The sequence below is a fragment of the Jaminaea rosea genome, assembly GCF_003144245.1.
Source record: "Jaminaea rosea strain MCA 5214 unplaced genomic scaffold BDZ90scaffold_1, whole genome shotgun sequence".
Classification (NCBI taxonomy): Eukaryota; Fungi; Basidiomycota; class Exobasidiomycetes; order Microstromatales; genus Jaminaea; species Jaminaea rosea.
Window position 1 is genome coordinate 1,141,667 of NW_020289975.1, and position 19,854 is coordinate 1,161,520.

General features: G+C 58.2%; 10 protein-coding genes across 10 annotated transcripts; 5 read left to right on the forward strand and 5 right to left on the reverse strand.

Moving 5' to 3' along the window:
* Positions 1 to 49: 49 nt before the first annotated feature.
* BDZ90DRAFT_229371 (exocyst complex component Sec10) lies at positions 50 to 3,419 on the forward strand. Its single transcript, XM_025505026.1, has 2 exons — positions 50 to 1,000; positions 1,072 to 3,419. The coding sequence occupies exons 1-2, from the start codon at positions 117 to 119 to the stop codon at positions 3,197 to 3,199; spliced, it is 3,012 nt and encodes a 1,003-aa protein (XP_025364961.1). The 5' UTR covers positions 50 to 116; the 3' UTR covers positions 3,200 to 3,419.
* Positions 3,310 to 7,319, reverse strand: BDZ90DRAFT_229372 (hypothetical protein). Its single transcript, XM_025505027.1, has one exon. The coding sequence runs from the start codon at positions 7,120 to 7,122 to the stop codon at positions 3,364 to 3,366; it is 3,759 nt and encodes a 1,252-aa protein (XP_025364962.1). The 5' UTR covers positions 7,123 to 7,319; the 3' UTR covers positions 3,310 to 3,363.
* BDZ90DRAFT_229373 (SPT2-domain-containing protein) lies at positions 7,240 to 8,907 on the forward strand. Its single transcript, XM_025505028.1, has 2 exons — positions 7,240 to 7,380; positions 7,459 to 8,907. The coding sequence occupies exons 1-2, from the start codon at positions 7,372 to 7,374 to the stop codon at positions 8,839 to 8,841; spliced, it is 1,392 nt and encodes a 463-aa protein (XP_025364963.1). The 5' UTR covers positions 7,240 to 7,371; the 3' UTR covers positions 8,842 to 8,907.
* Positions 8,908 to 8,992: 85 nt separating this feature from the next.
* Positions 8,993 to 10,498, reverse strand: BDZ90DRAFT_276819 (WD40 repeat-like protein; the record flags this gene model as incomplete). Its single annotated transcript, XM_025508958.1, has 5 exons — positions 9,981 to 10,498; positions 9,733 to 9,888; positions 9,513 to 9,664; positions 9,272 to 9,444; positions 8,993 to 9,177 (listed from the first exon to the last, which is right to left on the reverse strand). Exons 1-5 carry the CDS (start codon positions 10,467 to 10,469, stop codon positions 8,993 to 8,995), a joined length of 1,155 nt encoding a protein of 384 aa, XP_025364964.1. The 5' UTR covers positions 10,470 to 10,498.
* A 96-nt stretch (positions 10,499 to 10,594) lies between these two features.
* BDZ90DRAFT_229374 (batten's disease protein Cln3) lies at positions 10,595 to 12,532 on the forward strand. Its single transcript, XM_025505029.1, has one exon. The coding sequence runs from the start codon at positions 10,649 to 10,651 to the stop codon at positions 12,356 to 12,358; it is 1,710 nt and encodes a 569-aa protein (XP_025364965.1). The 5' UTR covers positions 10,595 to 10,648; the 3' UTR covers positions 12,359 to 12,532.
* Positions 12,378 to 13,452, reverse strand: BDZ90DRAFT_215180 (XAP5-domain-containing protein; the record flags this gene model as incomplete). Its single annotated transcript, XM_025504211.1, has 2 exons — positions 12,378 to 13,312; positions 13,398 to 13,452. The coding sequence occupies 2 exons, from the start codon at positions 13,450 to 13,452 to the stop codon at positions 12,378 to 12,380; spliced, it is 990 nt and encodes a 329-aa protein (XP_025364966.1).
* Positions 13,453 to 13,588: 136 nt separating this feature from the next.
* Positions 13,589 to 15,338, reverse strand: BDZ90DRAFT_235622 (peroxisome membrane protein). The gene is made up of 2 exons (XM_025507268.1): positions 15,269 to 15,338; positions 13,589 to 15,203 (listed from the first exon to the last, which is right to left on the reverse strand). Exons 1-2 carry the CDS (start codon positions 15,285 to 15,287, stop codon positions 13,654 to 13,656), a joined length of 1,569 nt encoding a protein of 522 aa, XP_025364967.1. The 5' UTR covers positions 15,288 to 15,338; the 3' UTR covers positions 13,589 to 13,653.
* A 225-nt stretch (positions 15,339 to 15,563) lies between these two features.
* BDZ90DRAFT_229377 (homoserine acetyltransferase) lies at positions 15,564 to 17,378 on the forward strand. Its single transcript, XM_025505030.1, has one exon. It carries the CDS (start codon positions 15,685 to 15,687, stop codon positions 17,335 to 17,337), a length of 1,653 nt encoding a protein of 550 aa, XP_025364968.1. The 5' UTR covers positions 15,564 to 15,684; the 3' UTR covers positions 17,338 to 17,378.
* A 93-nt stretch (positions 17,379 to 17,471) lies between these two features.
* BDZ90DRAFT_11693 (Sedlin) lies at positions 17,472 to 18,635 on the forward strand. Its single transcript, XM_025503260.1, has 3 exons — positions 17,472 to 17,994; positions 18,083 to 18,144; positions 18,225 to 18,635. Exons 1-3 carry the CDS (start codon positions 17,540 to 17,542, stop codon positions 18,407 to 18,409), a joined length of 702 nt encoding a protein of 233 aa, XP_025364969.1. The 5' UTR covers positions 17,472 to 17,539; the 3' UTR covers positions 18,410 to 18,635.
* On the reverse strand, positions 18,552 to 19,806 carry BDZ90DRAFT_215345 (Thioesterase/thiol ester dehydrase-isomerase; the record flags this gene model as incomplete). The annotated part of the gene is made up of 3 exons (XM_025504222.1): positions 18,552 to 18,747; positions 18,865 to 19,637; positions 19,708 to 19,806. The coding sequence occupies 3 exons, from the start codon at positions 19,804 to 19,806 to the stop codon at positions 18,552 to 18,554; spliced, it is 1,068 nt and encodes a 355-aa protein (XP_025364970.1).
* Positions 19,807 to 19,854: the final 48 nt, after the last annotated feature.

Consider the following 19,854-nt stretch of genomic DNA (forward strand, 5'->3'; position numbering starts at 1 on the left):
AACTCATGGAGCGAGCGAGGCGAGGAGCGAGGCACTTACCTTGGTTCTTCTTTCACCAACAGCCCCTTTATCCCTAGCATATACCCTCGCTGACAGGCAGTCATCTCCGTCCGGACATGGACGAGTCCATTCCAAGGCCGGCGAGACATCGCCCAGCGCCCATGCTGCCAGCAGAGTCGTCGACATCGCAGCAGCATGACTTCTACCGAGATGCTGCAGTCGATGAGCTATGCAGACTCGACACTTTCGAAGGCGCTTACGACTCAAAGGATTTCCTCGCTGGCCTATCAGATCGCCTCATAGCCAGATCAAGAGCAGATCCAGGGCCCTTCAACCCAAATCCCTTCATTCGCACATTTGAGACGGCCATCCAACGATTGCAGGGGTTGCGCACCCAGCTCCAAGATCAACAGACGACATTAGCCTCATCGGTGCAGGTCGCGCAATCAGCCTACTCATCAAAGCTTCATGAGATTGCCTCTCACTTCACTTCGGTCTCGCAGTCGTTTTCCTCGCTCGAGTCAAGATTCGGTGAAGTGAGCCGGACAGCCATCACCATCGGCGAGCAGCTGGAGAACATCCATCGACAGCGACAGCGCGCCCTCGAGGCTCACGACCTCATCGAACATTACTACGCCTTTGCGCGCGGCGATACGAGCAAGCTCGATCGACTGCGCAAGGAAGGAGGGAGAGAAGGGAGACTAAAGACTGCCATCATCGCCCGCCGCTTAGGCGTCATCAGCCGCGAGGTCGACGTTCCCGGAGCAGAGCAGATTAGGGAGACGGTGGATCGCTACAATGAGCGCTTCGAGCGTGATATGCTCAAGCTCTTTGATCGCTTCTACCGCAAGGGAGATCCAAAGATGATGTCGCACATCGCGAAAGTGTTACAGAACTTCAATGGCGGGCAAAGCTGCGTGCAGATCTACGTCAATCAGCACGACTTCTTCATTAGTAAGGATAGGGTGGGCGAAGCCACGCGAGTGGAGAGCAGTAACATGTGAGATCAATGACGAGGCACAAGGGGACCCATAGAGGCGCTGACTTTTGGACTCTCCCTCGCTCGCCCAGCTGGAAGACACTCGCCGACCCAGACGCCTTACCTCCTACTACGGAGAAGAACCTGGCTGACCTTTTCTCCGAGATCCGCCAAGTTGTTGAGCAAGAAGCGCAGATTATCGCTGCAGTCTTCCCCAATCCGCTGATGGTCATGACAACATTCTTGCAGCGTGTCTTTGCCCAGTCCGTGCAAGGCCACATCGAGGTGCTGATGAACAAGGCTGCGGAGATCGGCGGCGCCAAAGCGAGTAGCTCAGATGCTCACTCCCTCGGTGGCGCCACCTCGCCGCAGAGCGACCTCGCCTTCCTGCGCGTGCTACAGATGGCGAGAAGTATGGCCCTCGCTCTCATCGCTGACATCAAGGTGTACGACTTTCGCGGCCCAGGAGGCGGACCCTCGCGAGGAGATGCGAGCCCCTCGCTGCTAGCAGATGGTCCCTTCGGATCCACCACCAGTAACATGATCGAGTCGGGGCCACACACCAGCAACTCTCTGAGTGCCATGCTCGAGGGTGCGGTCGAGGAGATCTTTATGCCGTACATGGAGGGCACGGCCTACCTGGAGCGCGAGACCAAGAGTCTGACAGAGCTCTATGCTGCTTACTTGGCACGCTTCACGGCTCTCCATCGGTCGTCGGGAAAGACCAAGGGAGCGGGTACGACCATCTTCGACAGAGTACGAGCGGCCGCGGGAGGTTCGAACAGTCCTGGCCCTTCTGGGTCTGCATCCTCCTCCTCATCGACCATCGTGGGCTCATCGAGTTCCTCGACAGCAGCAGCGAGTGCCACGTCGAACACATCGGCTTTCTCGAAGATATCCGGTTTTGTGGGTCGAGCAAGAGGTGCTCAACAACCAGCAGCAGCTACAACTACAGCGGCACCAGGCCCAGTTTCTGGCGACGCGTCGCAAGACTCGACAGGCAATGCAAGTATAGATGCCATGACGCCTGTGGGCGGAGAAGAGGACAGCGGTCTCGAAGGTGACCTTTCTCTCGGAGTAGCCGAACGCATGCTCCGCTGGCACGCCGAAGCCATAGGTCGTTGCGTCGATCTGAGCAAGGCGAGCGATGTAGGCAAGAATGCGTTCAGCCTTCTCAAGGTGCTAGCAGAGGCCTTCTTGAAGTCATACGTCGAGACGGCACTCGACTCCACTACCACTCTGGTCGCAGCGCAGGACACCCGCTCAGCGCAGATGCCAGACCTGAGCCCGCTCCGCATCGTGCGGCAGGTAGACCTGGTCACCAGCCTTTGGCAGCACTACATTCACGTCGCCTTGCTTCCTCTTGTGAGCAACTCCGTCACCATGAGGAGGGAAATGGCCATCTTCAACAACCACAATCTTCTTCGCGTTGAAGGCAAATGCGACGCCCTTGTGCAGCGCTTGGTAGATAACCTCTTGGCGCATCTATCAGGCAGGCTGGCGACGCAGAAGAAGAACGACTTCGCGCCCAAGAATGATGAGTTCGCCATGTCGCGCATGAATACCGACGCATGCTTGTCATGCTGCGATGCGCTTGCTCGAGCGGCCAGCGTGGTTCACTCCATCTTTCCCTCTTCATCGGCTGCACCAACGATGACAGAAGGAGACGGCGGTGATCGCGGCACGGTCTCGAGCGTTCCGACCAAGAACCCGAACGCGGAGAACGTTCTCCTCGAGGTCGGGCTAGCATTCCACGCTCAACTGCTCGACCACTTCAAGAAGTTCACAGTGACCGCTGCAGGCGGCCTGATGCTCAATCAAGACCTCGCCGCCTACCAGGAAGCAGCCTCCAAGCTGCAGCTCGGCCCCCTTCTGGCCGATCGCTTTGATATGCTGCGCTCCCTGGGCAATCTGTTCATCGTCCAGCCATCGGTATTGCGCGGCTATATGAAGGAGGGGAACCTAGGCAAGGTGGATGAGAAGCTCTTGCAAGGCTTCTTGGTAAGGAGGAGCGACTACGCCAAGGATGTGAGAGACTTGGCCCTCGGGCCAGCACTGGTCGTTGATGCGAGTGCGACGAATTCGACGGCGGGGACCGGACAGATGGGAAATGTGGCGGGTGAGGGTGATCAGGGTAGACTAGAGAGGATGCTCCTCGATTTGGAGCGCTACGCCGCCGGGAGCGTGACGAGCGAGCCTGTGGCCGCTGGCGGGTCATAGTCTGCGGGCGTGGCATGTGTGTGTGTACTTGTACTTGATGACGACGACGACGACGTAGAACGTGAAGCTGGTCAATATATCATCCTCACGCTGCGCACCTTGCTCGTAGACTCGTGCGAATGGGGTATCAATTATCTCTCCTGTCGTACTCTAGCTACTCTTGATCACAGAATCACCCTATCCACTCCCATCGACCTTCTTACCTGCAGCACGGCAGCCAGCATCTTTAGGAACTCTTCCAGCAATACCACGTTGTCCAACAAATGGCTCAGCGTCACCCTCGGCCGTGCGCGTCTCGCTTCCTCCGTTTCGTCGTCGTCGATGCCAGGGTAGTAGGCGTCGCGCGACGCACTTGAGTCGAATGACTGATCGAGGGAACCATCCTCATCGTCCTCGTCACCAGCGATCTGAAAGCGGGTTCTCTTCTTCTCTCCGCCCGCTTTACCATTGCCGTTGAGAGTGGTCTTGCGCCCGCTCCATGGGCTGGGTGGCATCTCCAGAAAGAGCGGCTCGAGACTCACAGCAGCTGTTTGCGCGTAATGATCTGCGAAGGGAGTGGAAGCCATGACGTCCCCGTCCGGCTGTCTTCCCTCGACCTTGTTAGACGTGGAGGTGACCTGTGCGGGATGTTGATCGGAGTGGGCGGGTGTGCGAGCTCCACGACCAAAAAGTCGATTCATAGTCGAGTTGCTCAGAAGACCACTTCCTGCTGCAGGAATTGCTGCTGATGTCGATGCTGCTGTTGCTGACTTCACCCCTTTTGCCTGATTTGTTTGCCGCTGTGACGGAGCAGTCGATGTGGCAGTATCGCCAGATTCGTTTTCGCCACCATCAGACGGCCGTGGTGGCAGTTTGAGCTCACGAGCGTCCACAACCTTGGCATCCGGCCCGTCTTGCCCCTTGCTCTTCCTCCCGCTCGTGCCGGTGCCATTGACCGTCTGCCATGCCGCGCTGCCCTGGCGTACCACCGCTTCAAAGCCCGGCCAAGCGAGCCCGGTGCTGCCACTCCAAAGGCGATCCATCCCTTCCCTACCCATGGGACCCGCTGATCCTATTGAGAGAGCGTCCGCCCCTTCCGCAGCCATGACTTCGCCCAGTGTGCCCTCTGCCTCATCTGTGGCTCCAGCGAGCGCATCGCTCAAGTTCTCCACGTACAGCAGCCCTCTTCTCCTTTCCTCGAGCGCAGCATCGAAACCCGGCACCTGAGAGCGATACGTCTGCACATGGACGACGAGGCTGCGCAGTAGCAACAGAAGGATGGGACCGCCACTGCCTTGCTCACTACGCCCGGCAGGAGACGGTCTCGCCGTGTTCGTGTCGCCTTGCTCGACGTGAAAGGTAAGGAATCCTTCGAGGTTCCGATATGGACAGATGCAGATTGTGCTGATGAGGGCCGTGAGTGAGACGTTTACCTCCGGTGGCTGCTCGAAGAAGCGCCGCAAACGAGACAGGATTGCACGCAGTACTGTGTCCTCGGGGTCGAGCCGGTGCGTGTAAGGTGTGAAAGGAGCGGCAGGTGGTGCACGAGTGCCGCCTGAATGAGGATCTGTCAGGCCTGATGCGCGGGGAGAACAGCCCCATCGATATGCGCTATCGCTCAGGAGTGCATTTTGCGCGTCTTCGAGGTATTTCTCGTAGCCTGTGCTGTGAGCGTAAGATGTCGCGGAGCTGGTCGACGTTGAAGTGTCCTCAAGAGCCGAAATGAGCGAGTGGTAGAGCTCGAGCTCACGCAGATGTTGCTGCAAGCTCAGACCGGGAGACGTGGGGCTCAGAGGATCGAGGACTCGTCGCTCCGGAGCCTTGTTCGCCCCCGGATATACAAAGGCCTCCTCCTCATCCTCTTCCGGCTTTTCCCCTTCCTCTGCATTAGCGTACAGTGCGCCAAGCCCTCCCGGGAAGCAAGTGGCTGCCTCCTCCCTGCTGACTTCAATCAGCCCATGAGGCGCAAAGCGGCCATGTCGCGCCAAGAAAGAGCTTGCGAGCCCCAGAGCGGCAGCAACTGTACCGTGGCTGGTGGTGGGAGAGAGGTGATCAAGAATGAGATTCTTGACCGTGTAGTGGAGGAAAGGGTCGAAGAAGCGCGAGTCGTTCGATTGCTGGCGCCCACGCTCGAGCAGAGTGAGAGCAGTTGATTTCCGACGTCGTGGTGCTTTTGTAATGCCAGTGCTGCTGTGACTCGTGTCCTCCTTTGCACCGCCTTCATCGTCGTCCTCATTTCGAACCAGCCATGAAACGACAGTATCTGCCAGCGGGCTCGCATCGTCCAGGATGCAGAGCAGAACTTCCATATAGCTCATTACAGCAGTGGCGCTTCCGTCTCGATCGCCTGACTCGATCATTGAGGGAAGGAGAATGTTGTTCAAAAGTGAGAGGCGGACAGACTCTGCTAGGCGGTCGACCAGCTCATTGGCTAGCTTGGATTTGCTGTCCTGCGCTGGATCGGAAGAGACAGAGGTCGAGGCGGTGCGAGCCGCCGTGGCGAGTACGTCGTGCTGAAGGAAGTCGAAGATGTCCGCGAAGAGCTGGGTTCGCTCCACAACGTTCGGGCTGCTGGAGACCTCGATGTTGAGTCGGGCTAGGCGCGCCAGCTCGTCCTCCAAATTGACGGCGCTGTCGACGCCCAATGACATGCCTCCGTCTCCACCTGACGCTTCCCCTGGAGCTTGACTCGTGATTACCGCCAGCTTTGAAGGTAGCAATCCATATACGGCACCCAACGATGCCCCAATGACGTCGACGAAATCAGAACCCAGCACATACTCTGCCAGATCGAGTGCTGCAGATGCATTCTCGTCTGCGTCTTGGCTGAAGCGAACGCGACGTCCTGGCGGACGAGTGCTGAAAGAAAACAAAGACGAAGAGGCATCGAGAGTTTTGGTCTCGAAAGCCATCTTGACTATGACGGAGAGGCCAGCGCGCGCTAGTGCACCTGTTTGGCCCTCAGAGTGAACAAAGCGAAGGAGATAGATGAAGAGGGGAAAGTCGTATGATGCTTTGGGTCTCTCTGCCAGTTTCTCAGTATGTGGTCCCGAAGCTGGGTCCTCTGAGCTCCTTGACGTCGCCCCCGTCGCCCTGACCGTTGCTGTGGAAGAGGTGGTCGACTCAGCAGGCGACGCCGGCCGTTGCGTTCCATCAGAGCTAGCGCTTGCAATCGAGGTGACGCTAGACCTCCTCGTCGTCAATCTCGGATCCTTGTCTCGATTGTGGAAGAAGATGTGCAAAAGCTCCGGCGCCGTGTAAAGCTTCGAGGCAATGAAGGCCATGAGGCCGACGAGAGCCTCGTTGAGCTGTGTGGCCTCAGGCTCCTTGAGGCGATGTCGCTGTGAGGAGCCGCCAATATCGCCCTCGTCATCATCGTCTTCGAAACCATCGGCATCGTTGCCCCACGCAGAGTCGACGTCATCGTCATCTACGCAATTCCTTATGAGTCTGACCAGGGGCTTATTCACGGCCTGCTGGCTCAAGAATCTCGCGTCGAGGTTGGCCACCAAGGTCTGAAAGAACTTGACTGCCTCGACTATCACTCCCTGTGGTCTGTTCTTGATGGCTGCCTGTACGATTGTGGCAAGTACCTCCTTTTTCTGCATATACTCCATGCACATGCCCATCCCATCGATGGCTTCGTGGCCTGACCCGATGGCCTCAGATACGAGGGCGGCAGCCATACTCTCCAGACGTTGCGGAATGTCAGTGCGCGAGATGCCATGATGAATTGCAGCTTGATCTGGCGACTTCAGATGCGAGTTGAGGACGTTGTAGTCGTCGATGAAGGTGAGAAGAGGGTCGCCTCCCTGTGGTCGAGATTTTGAGGCGGCTGATGACGACGATGCACTTCGCGATGAAGGCGAGGCCGATGCGGTGAGCCTTTGTCGTTCCTCTTTGAGCCTAGCTGCTCCCGAATTGACGAGACGAGCTAGGAACATTGCCTGAGGCTCGTGGGTATATGACAGCCGGAGAAGAAGGAGGAGTAGAGGAGGAAAGGAGGTTTGTGTTGCTCTCGTCGCTCCTCCCACGCTTCATCCAACACTTTGTGGTCCGAGCGGAGACGGACGACGAGACGATCGGGTCAACCTCCGTCGGCTCACTTTGACTCCGCATTTCATCCTCGTCTTCCATACCGCCTCCTCCCTCACAAGGTATCGAGAAGCGGCTGGCCGCTTCTAACAAACGTCATGGCATCGGTGAGTCACCCTTCTTTCCTTCAGTACCTCAACCTCACCTTGTATGCTGACCAATGACCGCTCGGGCTCCACTCGCAGCTCGGCGGCGACTTCGAAGCCTTGAAGAGGCGAGCGCAGCAGCAAGATGCAGAGAAGCAGGCTACACTCCTCAAGCAGCGCGCTCAACAGGACAAAGAGGCCGCTGCTCGTCAAGCAGCTCTCGAGGCTAAAGAGAAGGCTGAAAGGGAGAAGCGCCGTGAGCAGCTAAAGGCACGCGAAGAGGAAAGAAAGAAGCGAGAGGCTGAGCAGATTAGGTTGGCTGCGCAGAGGGAAGAGTGGAAGAGGCAGAAGCAAAAGGAGCAGGAACGAGCGGCAAAGGGTGATGGGAAGAAGAGAGCGTCGCAGGAGGATATCGGGGACAGGGTCGTGACGAAGAAGATGATCAAGGCAAAGGAAAAGGCCGGGCTTGGTGGGCTGGGTAGGACGGCTGGCAAGGCATCGTCATCTTCGTCCTCGGACTACCTGCCTTTAACGAGACAGGAGAAGAGGGAAAGGAGGGAAAGAGAAGCAATGGGTATGCCTGCTCGCAACATCAGGGCAGCCGGCAGGAGCAATGCCGCAACCGGCGGCACTGGCGCTTCAGGGCTTCGAGGACCAGCAGGAAGCTCTTCTTCTACTCCTCTCAACGCTCGCGGATCCATCGCCTCCGCCTCCTCATCATCCTCGCGAACGGCGCTGCAATCTTCCACCCCAGCCTCCCCCAGTCCAGCCCTCAAACTGCTCCAAGTCCGCCTCAACAAAGCCATTGAGTCACGACGCCAAGCTGAACGCCTGCCAGAAGGCAAAGACCGCTCTATTCAGCTACGCGACGCTGAAAGCTTGGAAAAGGACCTACGTCGCAAGATGGCCATGGAGCGCAAGCGTGAAGAACAGGCTGAGATGGAAAGGATCAAGAATGGTGGTTTACCGCCTGGCCAGGAAGGCAGAGCTGGTGTCGTTGCCGCGGGGCCTCCCACCCCCGCGAGACCGGAAACAGCTAGAGAGCGTTTCTTAAGGGAGGAGGGCGAACGTAAAGCCCGCAAGCAGGATGAGAAGGCGACCAGTGGCGCCAAGAAGGGCAAGCCGACCGCTGGGAAGAGTATGCGATTCGATGAGGACGAAGAAGACTCAGACGCTGGGTCGGACGACTATGAAGATGACTCCGACCTCGACTCCTTCATCGACGACGATGATGGTACTCTCGGCGCTCCTCCAGATGACGGCGAGTCGAACGATATCTGGTCCATCATGAATCCCGGCCGAGAGCGACGACGCTACATCGAGGACGATGATGAGGACGATGATATGGAGGCGGATATGGGGAGCGTGTTGCGTGAGGAGATGCGATCTGCGAGGATGGGGCGAGAGGAGGACAAGAGGGAGGAGGAGATACTCAAGAGAAGAGAGAGGGAGAAGGCCGAGAGGAGGAGAATGGGGAGGTAAATATACGAGAGAGACTGTCGTCGTTATTAGCATCGCGACTGCGAATCAGCATCAGCATCAGCATCATCAGCATCAGACTGGCAGACCAGTGGGGCGCGCGCGTGAACAAGGTGAATGAGATTTGCCGCCTATCACACTTCCCACAACGGCACTACTTCTTCGGCCTCCTCTTGACCTCTTCGTCCTTGCACCCATGCAGGTAGATGTTCTGCGGCGTGTTAGGCGCAGGAGCACCCTGCCATCCTTTGTGCCAGTCATACGATGCCGCATAGGCAAAGATGGTGCCGTTGCGGTTGAAGGCCGTGCAGGAGATCGGGGCAGGCTTGCTTTCAAAGGCTGTGCAAGCGCGAGAGAGCGGGTAGAAGGGTCAGCATGCTTGGCAAGCTGAGAGTGGGAGGGAAGAGCAGCAGAACGCGAGGCCAATACGCACTCTTGAGACGAGTCTTGGAGTCCTTGTCCCAGAAGGAGAGCCCACCGTCCCCTCCTGCAGTGGAGAAGGTTCCGTGAATCGGATGAAAGCTGATTGCATTGACGGGGTAGAGTTGCTGTGGGTCGCGAGCGGTAGGACCGTCTTTGCGGTGGCATTTGAAGGAGAAGTTGAGACTGTGCGGCGGCGAAAGAGGAGAAAGGTCAGCATAGCGGTCCCGAGGGGGGCTCGAGACGAGACGCACTTCTTGTTCTCTTCTTTGATGTACTGAATAGCCACGCGCCCTTCGACGGAGCCTACAGCGTATCCTGGGGGCGGGATGGGCGAGCCTGGCGGGTCTTGTCGCTGGAAGGCGGCTACGCAGCGTGTCTGCCATTTCAGGGGAGAGTCGATTGTCTGCAAGCGATAGGTCATTCATCAGCGACAGCAGCCCCAAGTTGACGTTCGGACAAGCTCGCGCTCACCATAATTGCGTTGCTCGGGTTCTGGCTGAGGTCGAAGACCTGTATCTTCCTCTCAGCGCAGGCCACAATGAGGTACGGCCATGCAAAGTCCATCGAGTAGCATCGCTCTGCCAGCTGCGCCGTCGCTATCGGCTGTGGTGACCTGAGATCCCAGTACTACGAGTGCGAGAGGAACAAGGAGCAATAGTCAGCACGCTGCATCCTTGATCGGATTGGTATCACGAGAGTCAGCTCGGTGCGCGTCTCACCTTGACCGTCTTATCCCAACTGCCCGTCGCCAGAATGCCCCCATTCTGATCGATCCATCTCAAATTTCTGATGGGCGCATCGTGTGCCGCGACCTGCTGCTGCTGTCCACTCGTCACATCGTATAACCTCGCCGCCTTGTCTGCACCACAGCTGAGTATCTTGTTGCCATCCTTGGACCAAGTAACGTCCAACACGGGCCCTTGGTGTGCATATGACGCCTTCGGGGCACTCGATCCGTTCGACTCAATGCCGTAGATGCGGACATTGTTGTCCCAGCATGAGGCGGCGAGGAAGTCTGCTGTGGGGGACCAGGAAAGGGAGGAGACGCCGTCGGTGGGAGGTTGGGAGATTTCGATGTCTTTTTCTGCTGAGGAGCCTGCGGTTGACGAGGCGGCAGGCGCAGACGGTGTCGTGGAGCCAAAGGTCGAGCCGGTTGCTCCACCAAGAGGGCGGGCCCCGCCAAAGGTTGTGCCTCCGAAGAGGGACATGCGTGCGTGAGAGATGTGGTGGTGGTAGGGAGGAGGAAGTGAGCTTCGAGCTTGAAGCTTCGACGTCGCATCAACGGAAGCGCGGTCGTGCGGGCGTCTCGTCCCATTGCCTCTCCACGCGACTGCTTCAACACACCTGCAATTGACAACTTTCATCCATCTCTGCACACCACATATGCATGTCTGCTAGGGAACATCGCTCACAGTCGTTCGACAGGGACGACGAGTGTGAGCAAGGCTATCAAATGGCAAGCCTCGGCCAGTCTACGGCGGGCTCAAGGACGACATCTGCTGCCAATGGTTATGCAGTCCGCGGCGATGCGAGACCACAATCGTCCCCCTCTGCCTCCCCATTGTCTTCCTCTTTCAGCATCTTCTCCATCCTTCACCCCTCACCTATCGCCCTCTTTTCCCTCTCTTTCTTCCTGCTCGGCCTCTTGAACAATGCCCTCTACGTCGTCATCCTCACCTCAGCACTCGAGCTCCTCCCTCAAGGCGTACCCACGGGTCTAGTCGCATTGGCCAACATCGGTCCAGCCTTGGTCGCCAAAGCCATCTGGCCTTATGCGCTCAAGGGCAGGGTACGCTATGCCCGCCGCGTGTGGGCCTGTACGGCGCTCAGCACAGCAGGAATTCTCGTAGTCGCACTTGTGCCCACGCTGGGAGCTCGACTGGTCGGCATCTCCATGGCGAGCTTCTCGAGTGGGCTGGGCGAGTTGACTTTCCTCCAGCTCTGCACGACGTACGGTGTCGTGCGAGCTGGTAGGGGTGTGGGGTGGTTCGCAAGTGGGACTGGCGCCGCAGGGCTGTTTGGCGCCGGAGCGTGGTGGGTCGTACGACCTTTGGGAGTCAAGGGAGGCTTGGGTCTTTTGAGCGCCTTACCCCTCTTCATGGCTGCAAGCTACTTTCTTGTGCTGCCGTCTGTGGAGCAGCTTAGGGATTTCGAGACGAAGGCGGTATTTGCTGCAAGAGGGGGAGGGTATCAAGCGGTGCCAGGCGGAGAGGCTGCGGACGACGACGATGACGACGACGACCACGGTCAAGAAGCCGGCAGCGACGATGGTCGCCAAGACACTGCTAGTGGCGCTCGGCCCTCAACAACGATAGACTCGATGCATTCATCCAGCGCACCCACCCTAACCCCCCTGCCGCGAGGTTTGGATGAGACTATTCCCTCGGAGCACAAGCAAGTCCGCCTCTCCTTCAATGACAAGCTGGCCCTCCTGCGCCCAATGCTCCTCCCCTTTATCCTTCCGCTGGTCCTCGTCTACCTAGCTGAATACACCATAAACCAAGGCGTGGCACCCACGCTCCTTTACCCTGTTCCCCAACCATCACGGCACCTCTTGCTCTCCTGGCTGATCAAGAAGCTAAGCGACTACTACCCGCTCTACCAGTTGACATATCAGGCTTTCGTCTTTCTTTCCAGGAGCTCAATCAGCCTGCTGGGCCTGCCACCCATCCCAAAGCGACTACTTTGGATGCCGGCTTTTGTGCAAGTGGGAATATTGGGCCTTTTGGCCTCCGAGAGTGTATATGCGTGGTTCAGAGAGAGTCTTGCGAGGAGCCTGTGCTTGGTCTTCGTGGGAATCGAGGGGCTGGCCGGGGGATGGGCTTATGTCTCTGTCTTCTACCAGATTGGGACCAACCAGCGAGAGGCTGTCACGACCAGCAGAGGGGTGGATGAGGAGGGCGTAGAAAGTGAGGACGACGAGGTCGCGCAGGCCGACCTGGTCCGGCGAGGTCAGGAGCAAGAGTTCCGCGTAGGCTGCGTAGGCGTAGGCGACTCGCTCGGTATTCTCGTCGCTAGCCTGGTCTCGATGCCCCTGCAGCTTGGTCTTTGCGATGCTCAAGTGAGCAGGGGACGAGATCTCTGCCGCCAGGTGTAATCTTATGCTACCCCTTGCTCTACTTGCCCTTCGTACGATCATGAATGGAGTAATTGCCGTAGTCCTTGCCCGTCTCGTAAAGCTCCCACCGACTGGCAGGGAAGATATGCTTGTTTCTGTTGTACCACGTCCGATCCACCACTTTGCCAGCGTGACTCTCATCTTTCTCGACCGTCGCATCGCTCACCATCCTGACATCGTCGTGCACATCAAAGTTGAAGAGAGGGCCAGACTTTCCGCGAGACTTGTTGATGATGAACTCGTAGAAGGTATGGTGATGCGGAATGATGAGGTCCTCCTTGATGTACATCAAATTGTCGACGGAGGTAGCCCTCAGCTCGGGAAACTGAGCTCGGCAGGCCTCGAGAAATTGGCCAATGGAGTCGCCCTTCTTGCACTGTACCGTCTTGCGGTGCCCAGTGCCGTCCCAGTAGGAGTAGGTGATCTCAATGGACTCCTGCTTGATGTCTTCTTGCTTCTTGAGCCATTCTTGGCGGAGAGACTCGCGAATACGCCGCTCCTCCTCCTCGCGAGCTCGATCGGGCAAGAAGGAGGTGTCGACGCCTGGATTCTTTTGGAGGCGCTTTGATGACGACGAGCCGTTGGCGTTCTTGGCCGCCTTGCTAGGTACGCTGACCTCCTCCTCCTCCGCATCTTCGTCCACACTGAAGCTTAATGTAGGCTTCGCGGCCCCCTTCTTTTTCCTCTTCTTGTCCTTCTTGTCCTCGTCTTGCAACTCGCTCGTCTTGGCCGCCTCTCGTCGCTTGAGCTCCTCGAGCTCCTCTCTGCGCTTTTTGAAGTCCTCGGCGGAGACCAAGCCAATCGTCGACTTCTTGAGCGTCTCCTCAATGCTGTCTGTGTTGGATGTGAAGCGGTCGCCGGCCTTGCGCTGATTACGCTCCGACTCTTTGGCCATGTCCTCGCGTTGTCGCTCATAGTCCTTCATCATGGCCTCTGCGGGCGGCGGCCAGATGACGGCCAGGTGGGGAGCAGGTCAGCGGTCGTGGCTGAGCTGGAGTGGGCGTGATGGGGCACTTACCTCTGGCCTTCTCGTGCTTGCCCTGCCTGCGATGCTCATCATGAGACGACGACATGCTTGCGCTGCAAGTGGGGAATATGTGGCAGGGGACGCAAAGGGAAGCAGGAGATGGACCTCAAGGCGGACGGAAAGCGAAATTGCGAAGGAGCCTGACTCCGCAATGGACAACGCTCAAGCCAGTCAGTCGCGCAGGGTGGACTTCACTGGGGGCCTCATTTGCCCATCCTTCTTTTCTTGTCATTGCAACTCCACGTCTCTAGTTGACATAAAAGTACAAGTCATCGACTAGCGGAACATACTCCCTTACCATGGCCGCCAAAATGCCCAACAGCATCCTCCCTTCAAACTTGTCACAGAGCCCTTGCACCTTGACCCGCGTGTACATATGCCAAATGGGCCCACGCAGGAGGTACCACACAAAGGCGCGGCGACGCTTGGCCCACTCTGCCTCCTCTACTGCGCTACGCGGCTTAGGCGCTGAGGTGGAAGACTGGACAAGTCGTGCGACGATCTTGAGAAGCGGATGCGCGGACATGATACCCATGAGCATTGGGCTCAAGATGCCCCCCTGCTGGTCCTTCCCCGCCAGCAAGGGTGAAGCGTACGCCGACTGCCTCAGCGAGTGGGAAAGGTATTCGATACCCAACGAAATGGTCCACGGCTCCCACCTTCTGGTTCCCCACTTCTTGAGCGCCACAACGTAGAAGAGCGGGCGCAGAACCCACAAATACTCGCTCAGGACTGCCCGCTTGCTGGGCCCCAATGGGCGGACCAGCTCGAGAGGCTTCATGACATCTTCTCGTGTCAGGGCCTTGCTGGTGAGATAGTCGTTGATGTTGTTGTCCGTCCAGGGCTGCACTGTCGAGGTGGTCGTAGCTCCCGTTGCTGGGTCGACCAGCGTCTCCTCGGACGAGTCCGAGTCACTCTCGCTTTCCGAGTCGCTTTCACTGCCTCCCGATGAGCTGAGCCCTGATATGGAGTGCGAGCGAGACGACGAGGGACCGGAGCGTGACCCGCTGCGCGAATTGGGAGGGCGTGATGGTGGGTCGGACGGTTGGCCAGTCACTGGGTCAACGACACTGCGAGGTGTGCGTGACCGCAGAGAGGCGAGAGTTGGGCGGACGAGCTTAGTGCGCGTGCCTGTCCATGTCTTCTTGCTGCCCGCTGGCGGTACAGCAGCCGGTAGAGACACAGCAGACGAAGAGGATGACGGCACAACTTGACCGGCAGCTCGAGAGAGGAGAGCCTCATTTCGCTCTTTCTGAAGCATCTCTGGGTCCACCTCGCGCTCTGGGATGGGGGGCTCGATTGTGAGTCGAGTAGACGTGAGGTGATACAGAGCAAGGCGAAGCGAAGCCTTGACTCCCTCAATCGCCAGGACAACGTCCCACGCCTTTTGACTTGGCAATCGCCTGCGAGCGACCATCTCTGCTAGCAATTCCGTGTATCCAATGACGACGAGCAAGCGAGCGAGGAGCTTGTACGTCGGCGACGAGTTCGAGTAGTGATTGGTATACCGCGCATGCGGCGAAGGCGTGTAGGGGAGCAGCGGCACCGAATCAGGCGATGTAGCCGCCCCCGCCGCAGACGAAGAAGCGCGAGGAGCGGCAGAGCCAGAGACGTCGCGGTAGATGACGAGGGACTTGAGGATCTCATCGTGGTAGAGACCTAGCAGATTCATGCCACTGTAGATCGCTTCACCGGCGAGCTCGGCATCCTTGAATCTGCCGGGCAGGAAGTAGGTCAGGGAGCGCAGGCTCGATTCGACGGCCGTGATCTGCGAGGCATTGGAGAGGAGGAATAACTCTGGTCCAGGAGGGATGTCAGCCTGCAAGATCCTCCCATGCACCTGCTATAACGCGCGTGCTCACCGTATGCCTTGATGACCATGACGATGGCCGGACGCTGTAGCACCGTCGAGATGAAGGATGATTAAGGAAGCGCAGTTGCAGTTGGTCCGCCCGCGTCGTCGGCCTCGCCCTCTCCTCCAACCTCGACCGGCCGATGCATCCTGGGTAGCCGGTGTCCGTCGTTCGCAACCACGCGAGCGCCCGTCTCGCGTGGCTGGCAGGCGGAAGTGGACCCTGCAGCCAAAAGTCAGTTTAACTTGTATAGCCGCCTCGATGGCGTGCTCAGTGCATGAAATCGCTCGTAAGATCGGTGCATGTCCGAAGGCGACAATTTTGAGATGGCAATGGGGAAGACTTGAGGCTCAGCCAGCTCAGCTGGCAATGCATCTCTCGAACCGATCCAATACAGCATCCTCAACATCATTCCCATCGCTACAATGAGCTGGCTCAGCACCCAAGGAGCCAGACAGGCGCTGCTCGCTACCACGAAGAGTAGCAGGGCGGCTGGTAAGGCGAGGGCTTTACCTTCGACTTGGTCGTCATGGCAGCCATCCTCTCCGTCTGCCCCAAGCACTTCGCAGCATCGACTCGTATCGACCGCCTCGCCCGTCGTCGGCATGGCCACCCCAGCCTTTGAATGCCTTGACGCTCACGAGGCGCGAGGCCGCAGACTGATGGCTCAGCACGCCCCGCCGATGCAGCAGCAGCAACAGCAGCAGGAAGACGTTAGCAACACTGCCTCCACTTCGTCTGGCCCAGAGCCCTCCTACTCCTTTGTAACTTCCGGCTACCAGCTCTTCCACCACAATGAGCCGCTTTATCTGGACTATGGCCGCGTCTTGCCCGAGCTCCAGCTAGCCTACGAGACGTGGGGCACCCTCAACGAGGCAAAGGACAATGCCATCCTAATCCATACAGGTCTCTCCGCCTCCTCTCACGCCAAGTCGCATGGAGAAAACCCAGCAAGAGGATGGTGGGAGGACTTCATTGGTCCCGGCAAGGCATTGGACACGAACCGCTTCTTTGTCATCTGCACCAACGTCCTCGGAAGCTGTTACGGCTCTACAGGCCCCTCGAGCCCTAACCCCTACGATCCCGAGAGAGCGCCATATGGGAGTCGTTTTCCTATCCTCTCCATCTTCGATATGGTTCGCGCTCAATTCCTCCTCCTAGACCACCTGGGCATCGATTCCCTGTTCGCAAGCATCGGCTCCTCCATGGGCGGCATGCAGAGCATTGCGGCCGCTCATCTCGAACCAGAGCGTGTCAAAAGGGTAGTGAGCATCAGCGGCTGCGCCAGGAGTGGGCCCAGCAGCATCGCTTTGCGCTTCGCACAGAGGAGTGTCTTGATGTCTGACCCAAATTGGAACCGAGGCCACTACTATGGGCCGGACCGCTTGCCGCCTCATGCGGGGATGAAGCTCGCTCGTCAGATTGCGACGATCACGTATCGGTCCGGTCCAGAGTGGGAGCAGCGCTTTGGCCGCAGGAGGAGGCGGGCAGCCCCAGGTTCAGGCCAGGAGCCAAGCTCATCAGAGCTGGCCCCGGCCCTTTGCCCAGACTTTGAGATTGAGTCCTACATCGATCATCAAGGCGAATCCTTCTGCCTCAAGTACGATGCCAACTCTCTCATTTACATCTCCAAGGCGATGGACCTTTTCGACATGAGTGACGATGCGCTCGAGGACCTAGACGACCGTCGTCGCAAGGCTCATGGGCAGGAGGTTGCCTCGATAAAGCCGTTGGCAATCAGTACGGACCCGACGAGCATGGAGGAGGCCCTCTCCCCCTCTCCGCCACGCGCTGGGAGGAGGAAGCACATCCGTACTCTCTCCTCTCCGTCAGCCCACTTCTACCTTCCCTCCCTCTCTCGAGGTCTGTCGAGGCTGGCTGACACTCCCACGCTCATCATTGGGGCACAGAGTGATATCTTGTTCCCGATCGATCAGCAGAGGGAACTGGCCGAGTGCTTGAGGATGGCCGGGAACAGTCAGGTGCGATACTCTGAGCTGGACGCGCCAACGGGCCATGATACCTTTTTGATTGATGAGATCAACGTCGGAGGGCAGATCAGAGGTTTCTTGGCTTGAGCGATGCTGTACTCCTCCCTAAATGAAAGCGTTGTCAATGCCTCTCACGTTGTGAAGATCGAGAGCGAGCCCCCCGTCTTGGCGCGGACGGGCCACGCCGAGTGCAACCAACACGGACTGCCGTCGCTTGCCTTCTCCTCCTTCTCATCTATCTGTCAACGCTTCAGCCTGTTTTTCGACCGCCCTTGAGCTCTCGCACACAATGAGCTACTATTTCGTCATCGTAGGAACGAGAGACAATCCCCTCTACACAGCAGACCTCGCATCAAAGCCAGCCGCCTCATCTGGGCCGAGCTCCTTCTTCTCTTCATCATCCTCCTCTGCCTCATCCGCTTCTCAGTCCACTGCCCAGACGAGCGCAGCAAGCGACGAGGCCTCGTCGTCAGCCAATGGTGGCTCTGGTGGTATCTTTGGCTTCGGCGGATCGCTCGGCCTCGGTGCCTTGGCCGGTGGACTGAGCTCAAGGGGAGGCGGGACGACAGGTGGCAGCCAGACATCAGCACGTCCTTCCTCCTCGTCAGCAACGGCTGCAGGCCATGACGCCTCTGGACAAAAGGGCATCGGCTTTGGCAGGTACAATGACAAGCATGTGCTACAGATGATTGCGCACAGCTCGCTGGACGTTGTTGAAGACAAGCAGTTTGCAAATGGGGCCATGTGAGTGCGACGAGAGGCCCAGGCGCGACGAGGGAGATCGCATGAGGCGAGCTGATCACCGCCATGCAACACTTTCACGCAATCGCAGGTACATGAAGTCAATGGACCGAATCAACGAATGGACCACATCAGCGTTTCTCGTCCCTGGCAGTACGTACCTGCTCCTCCCCCACTATCTTGCCCCTTCTCACCTCTTGAACCCCATCTCGCCCTCGCCCTCACGCGCGTAGACATCAAGTTCCTCATCCTCCACGAGCACAAGCACGATGACGGGATACGCAACTTCTTCCTCGACGTTTGGGAGCTCTGGACCAAATGGATTCAAAACCCATTCAACGATGTCAACGCGCCCATCCCTAGCCAGGGAAACAGCTTTGATGCCAAGGTCAAGGCGAGCGCGAGAAAGCATTTGTGAGAATGCAGTAGCTTGTCACAGTTGGGAAACGGCGAGGCATATAAAAGGAGAGAGAGATACGATACCCAAAAGAGACTGTCCCGTTACAAAGCCCCCAGCGTCTCATCGCGGGACCTGCCTTCACTACTGCGCCGCCCGCGCCTTAGAGCTTGCTAGCGTCCACGTCCCTTTTTCTCTCGAGGTTCTCCCTCACCATGCCCTCCTGCGCTAGCACGGCCACAAGGGTCCCATCACGACGATAGATCCTTCCCAGCGCTACGCCACGGCCATGCCCGGCAGCTTGAGTCTGCATGAGGAAGAGGAGCCACTCGTGCACATCGAAGTCGTTGTAGAACCACCTGCGGCAACGGCAACGGCGGCGACGAAGGCAAGAGGTCAGCGATGTCCAGAGAAAGAGGATGGTTTCCCTCCGCGCCCCCCTCCGGACGCCCCATCCGCAAATCTCGCGCACTCACATGCAATGATCCAAGCTAGCCATCATCTTAATGTTGGGGCTATTCTCCAAAGCCTTTGGGACAGAGCTCAAGAACTGGAAATCAGAAGCATAAGCCAATGCGGCCTTTTGCGCCTCGATGTCCCCCTTCACAGGCTTGCGCGTGCGAAGCCAAAAGGCCTGCTCGTACCCTGGCGTAGGAAGACCATTGTCGTCGTACATACCCGGCAGGGCATTCCTGATCTCCAAGGGGGATTTTCGCCTGTCGCGAATCCAGGCTTCGAGGAGTTTCTTGAGTTTGGGCGGGACAGAAGACCCATATCGGGCTAGGACGTCTATGTAGCGTTGCTCGTTGAGAGGGGAGGTCTCGGGGGGAGGGAGGGCGGCAACGATACTGTTGGGAGTGGGTGACCGGGAGAAGGAGGTTTGCGGCTCGAAGAGACGGGCATTCGCTTCTGTTGAGCTGCCTGCACCTCCTGTCCCTCCTAGCGGTGGTGGAAGCGGTATAGCGAACGTAGGCTGCCTAGGCTCGGGTACGTGGTAGGACAGCAAGACTGTAAAGATGCACCTGCCCTTCTGTTGCGCTTGGACCTGTCTTGTTGCGTAGGAGCCTCCATCGCGCACCCGCTCAACGCGATAGACAATGGGCTGTGATCGATCACCGGCGAGGAGGAAATAGCAATGCAGCGAGTGGAGCGTCTGGTCTGCACGAACCGTCTTGGCTGCTGAGGCAACGGCCATGCCAATGACTTGACCGCCGAATACTCCACGGGCACGCGCTGGTTGCCATAGACGCTGCGGCGGTAGCGAAAGAAGTCAGTCTCGTCCCGGCAGCGTCAGGCTCGCGGTGTATCGCATTACTCACAATACTCCTGTAGAGGTCCTGATCCAGCTCCTCAACCTCAAGTGCCGCGTCAACCGTGACCGCCGTACAGTCTTCGGACTCCCCCGTGGGCGTGATCATGCTCGCCTCATTGCTTGTGTTGGCCGCGATCGTCCTTCGTTCCTCTCC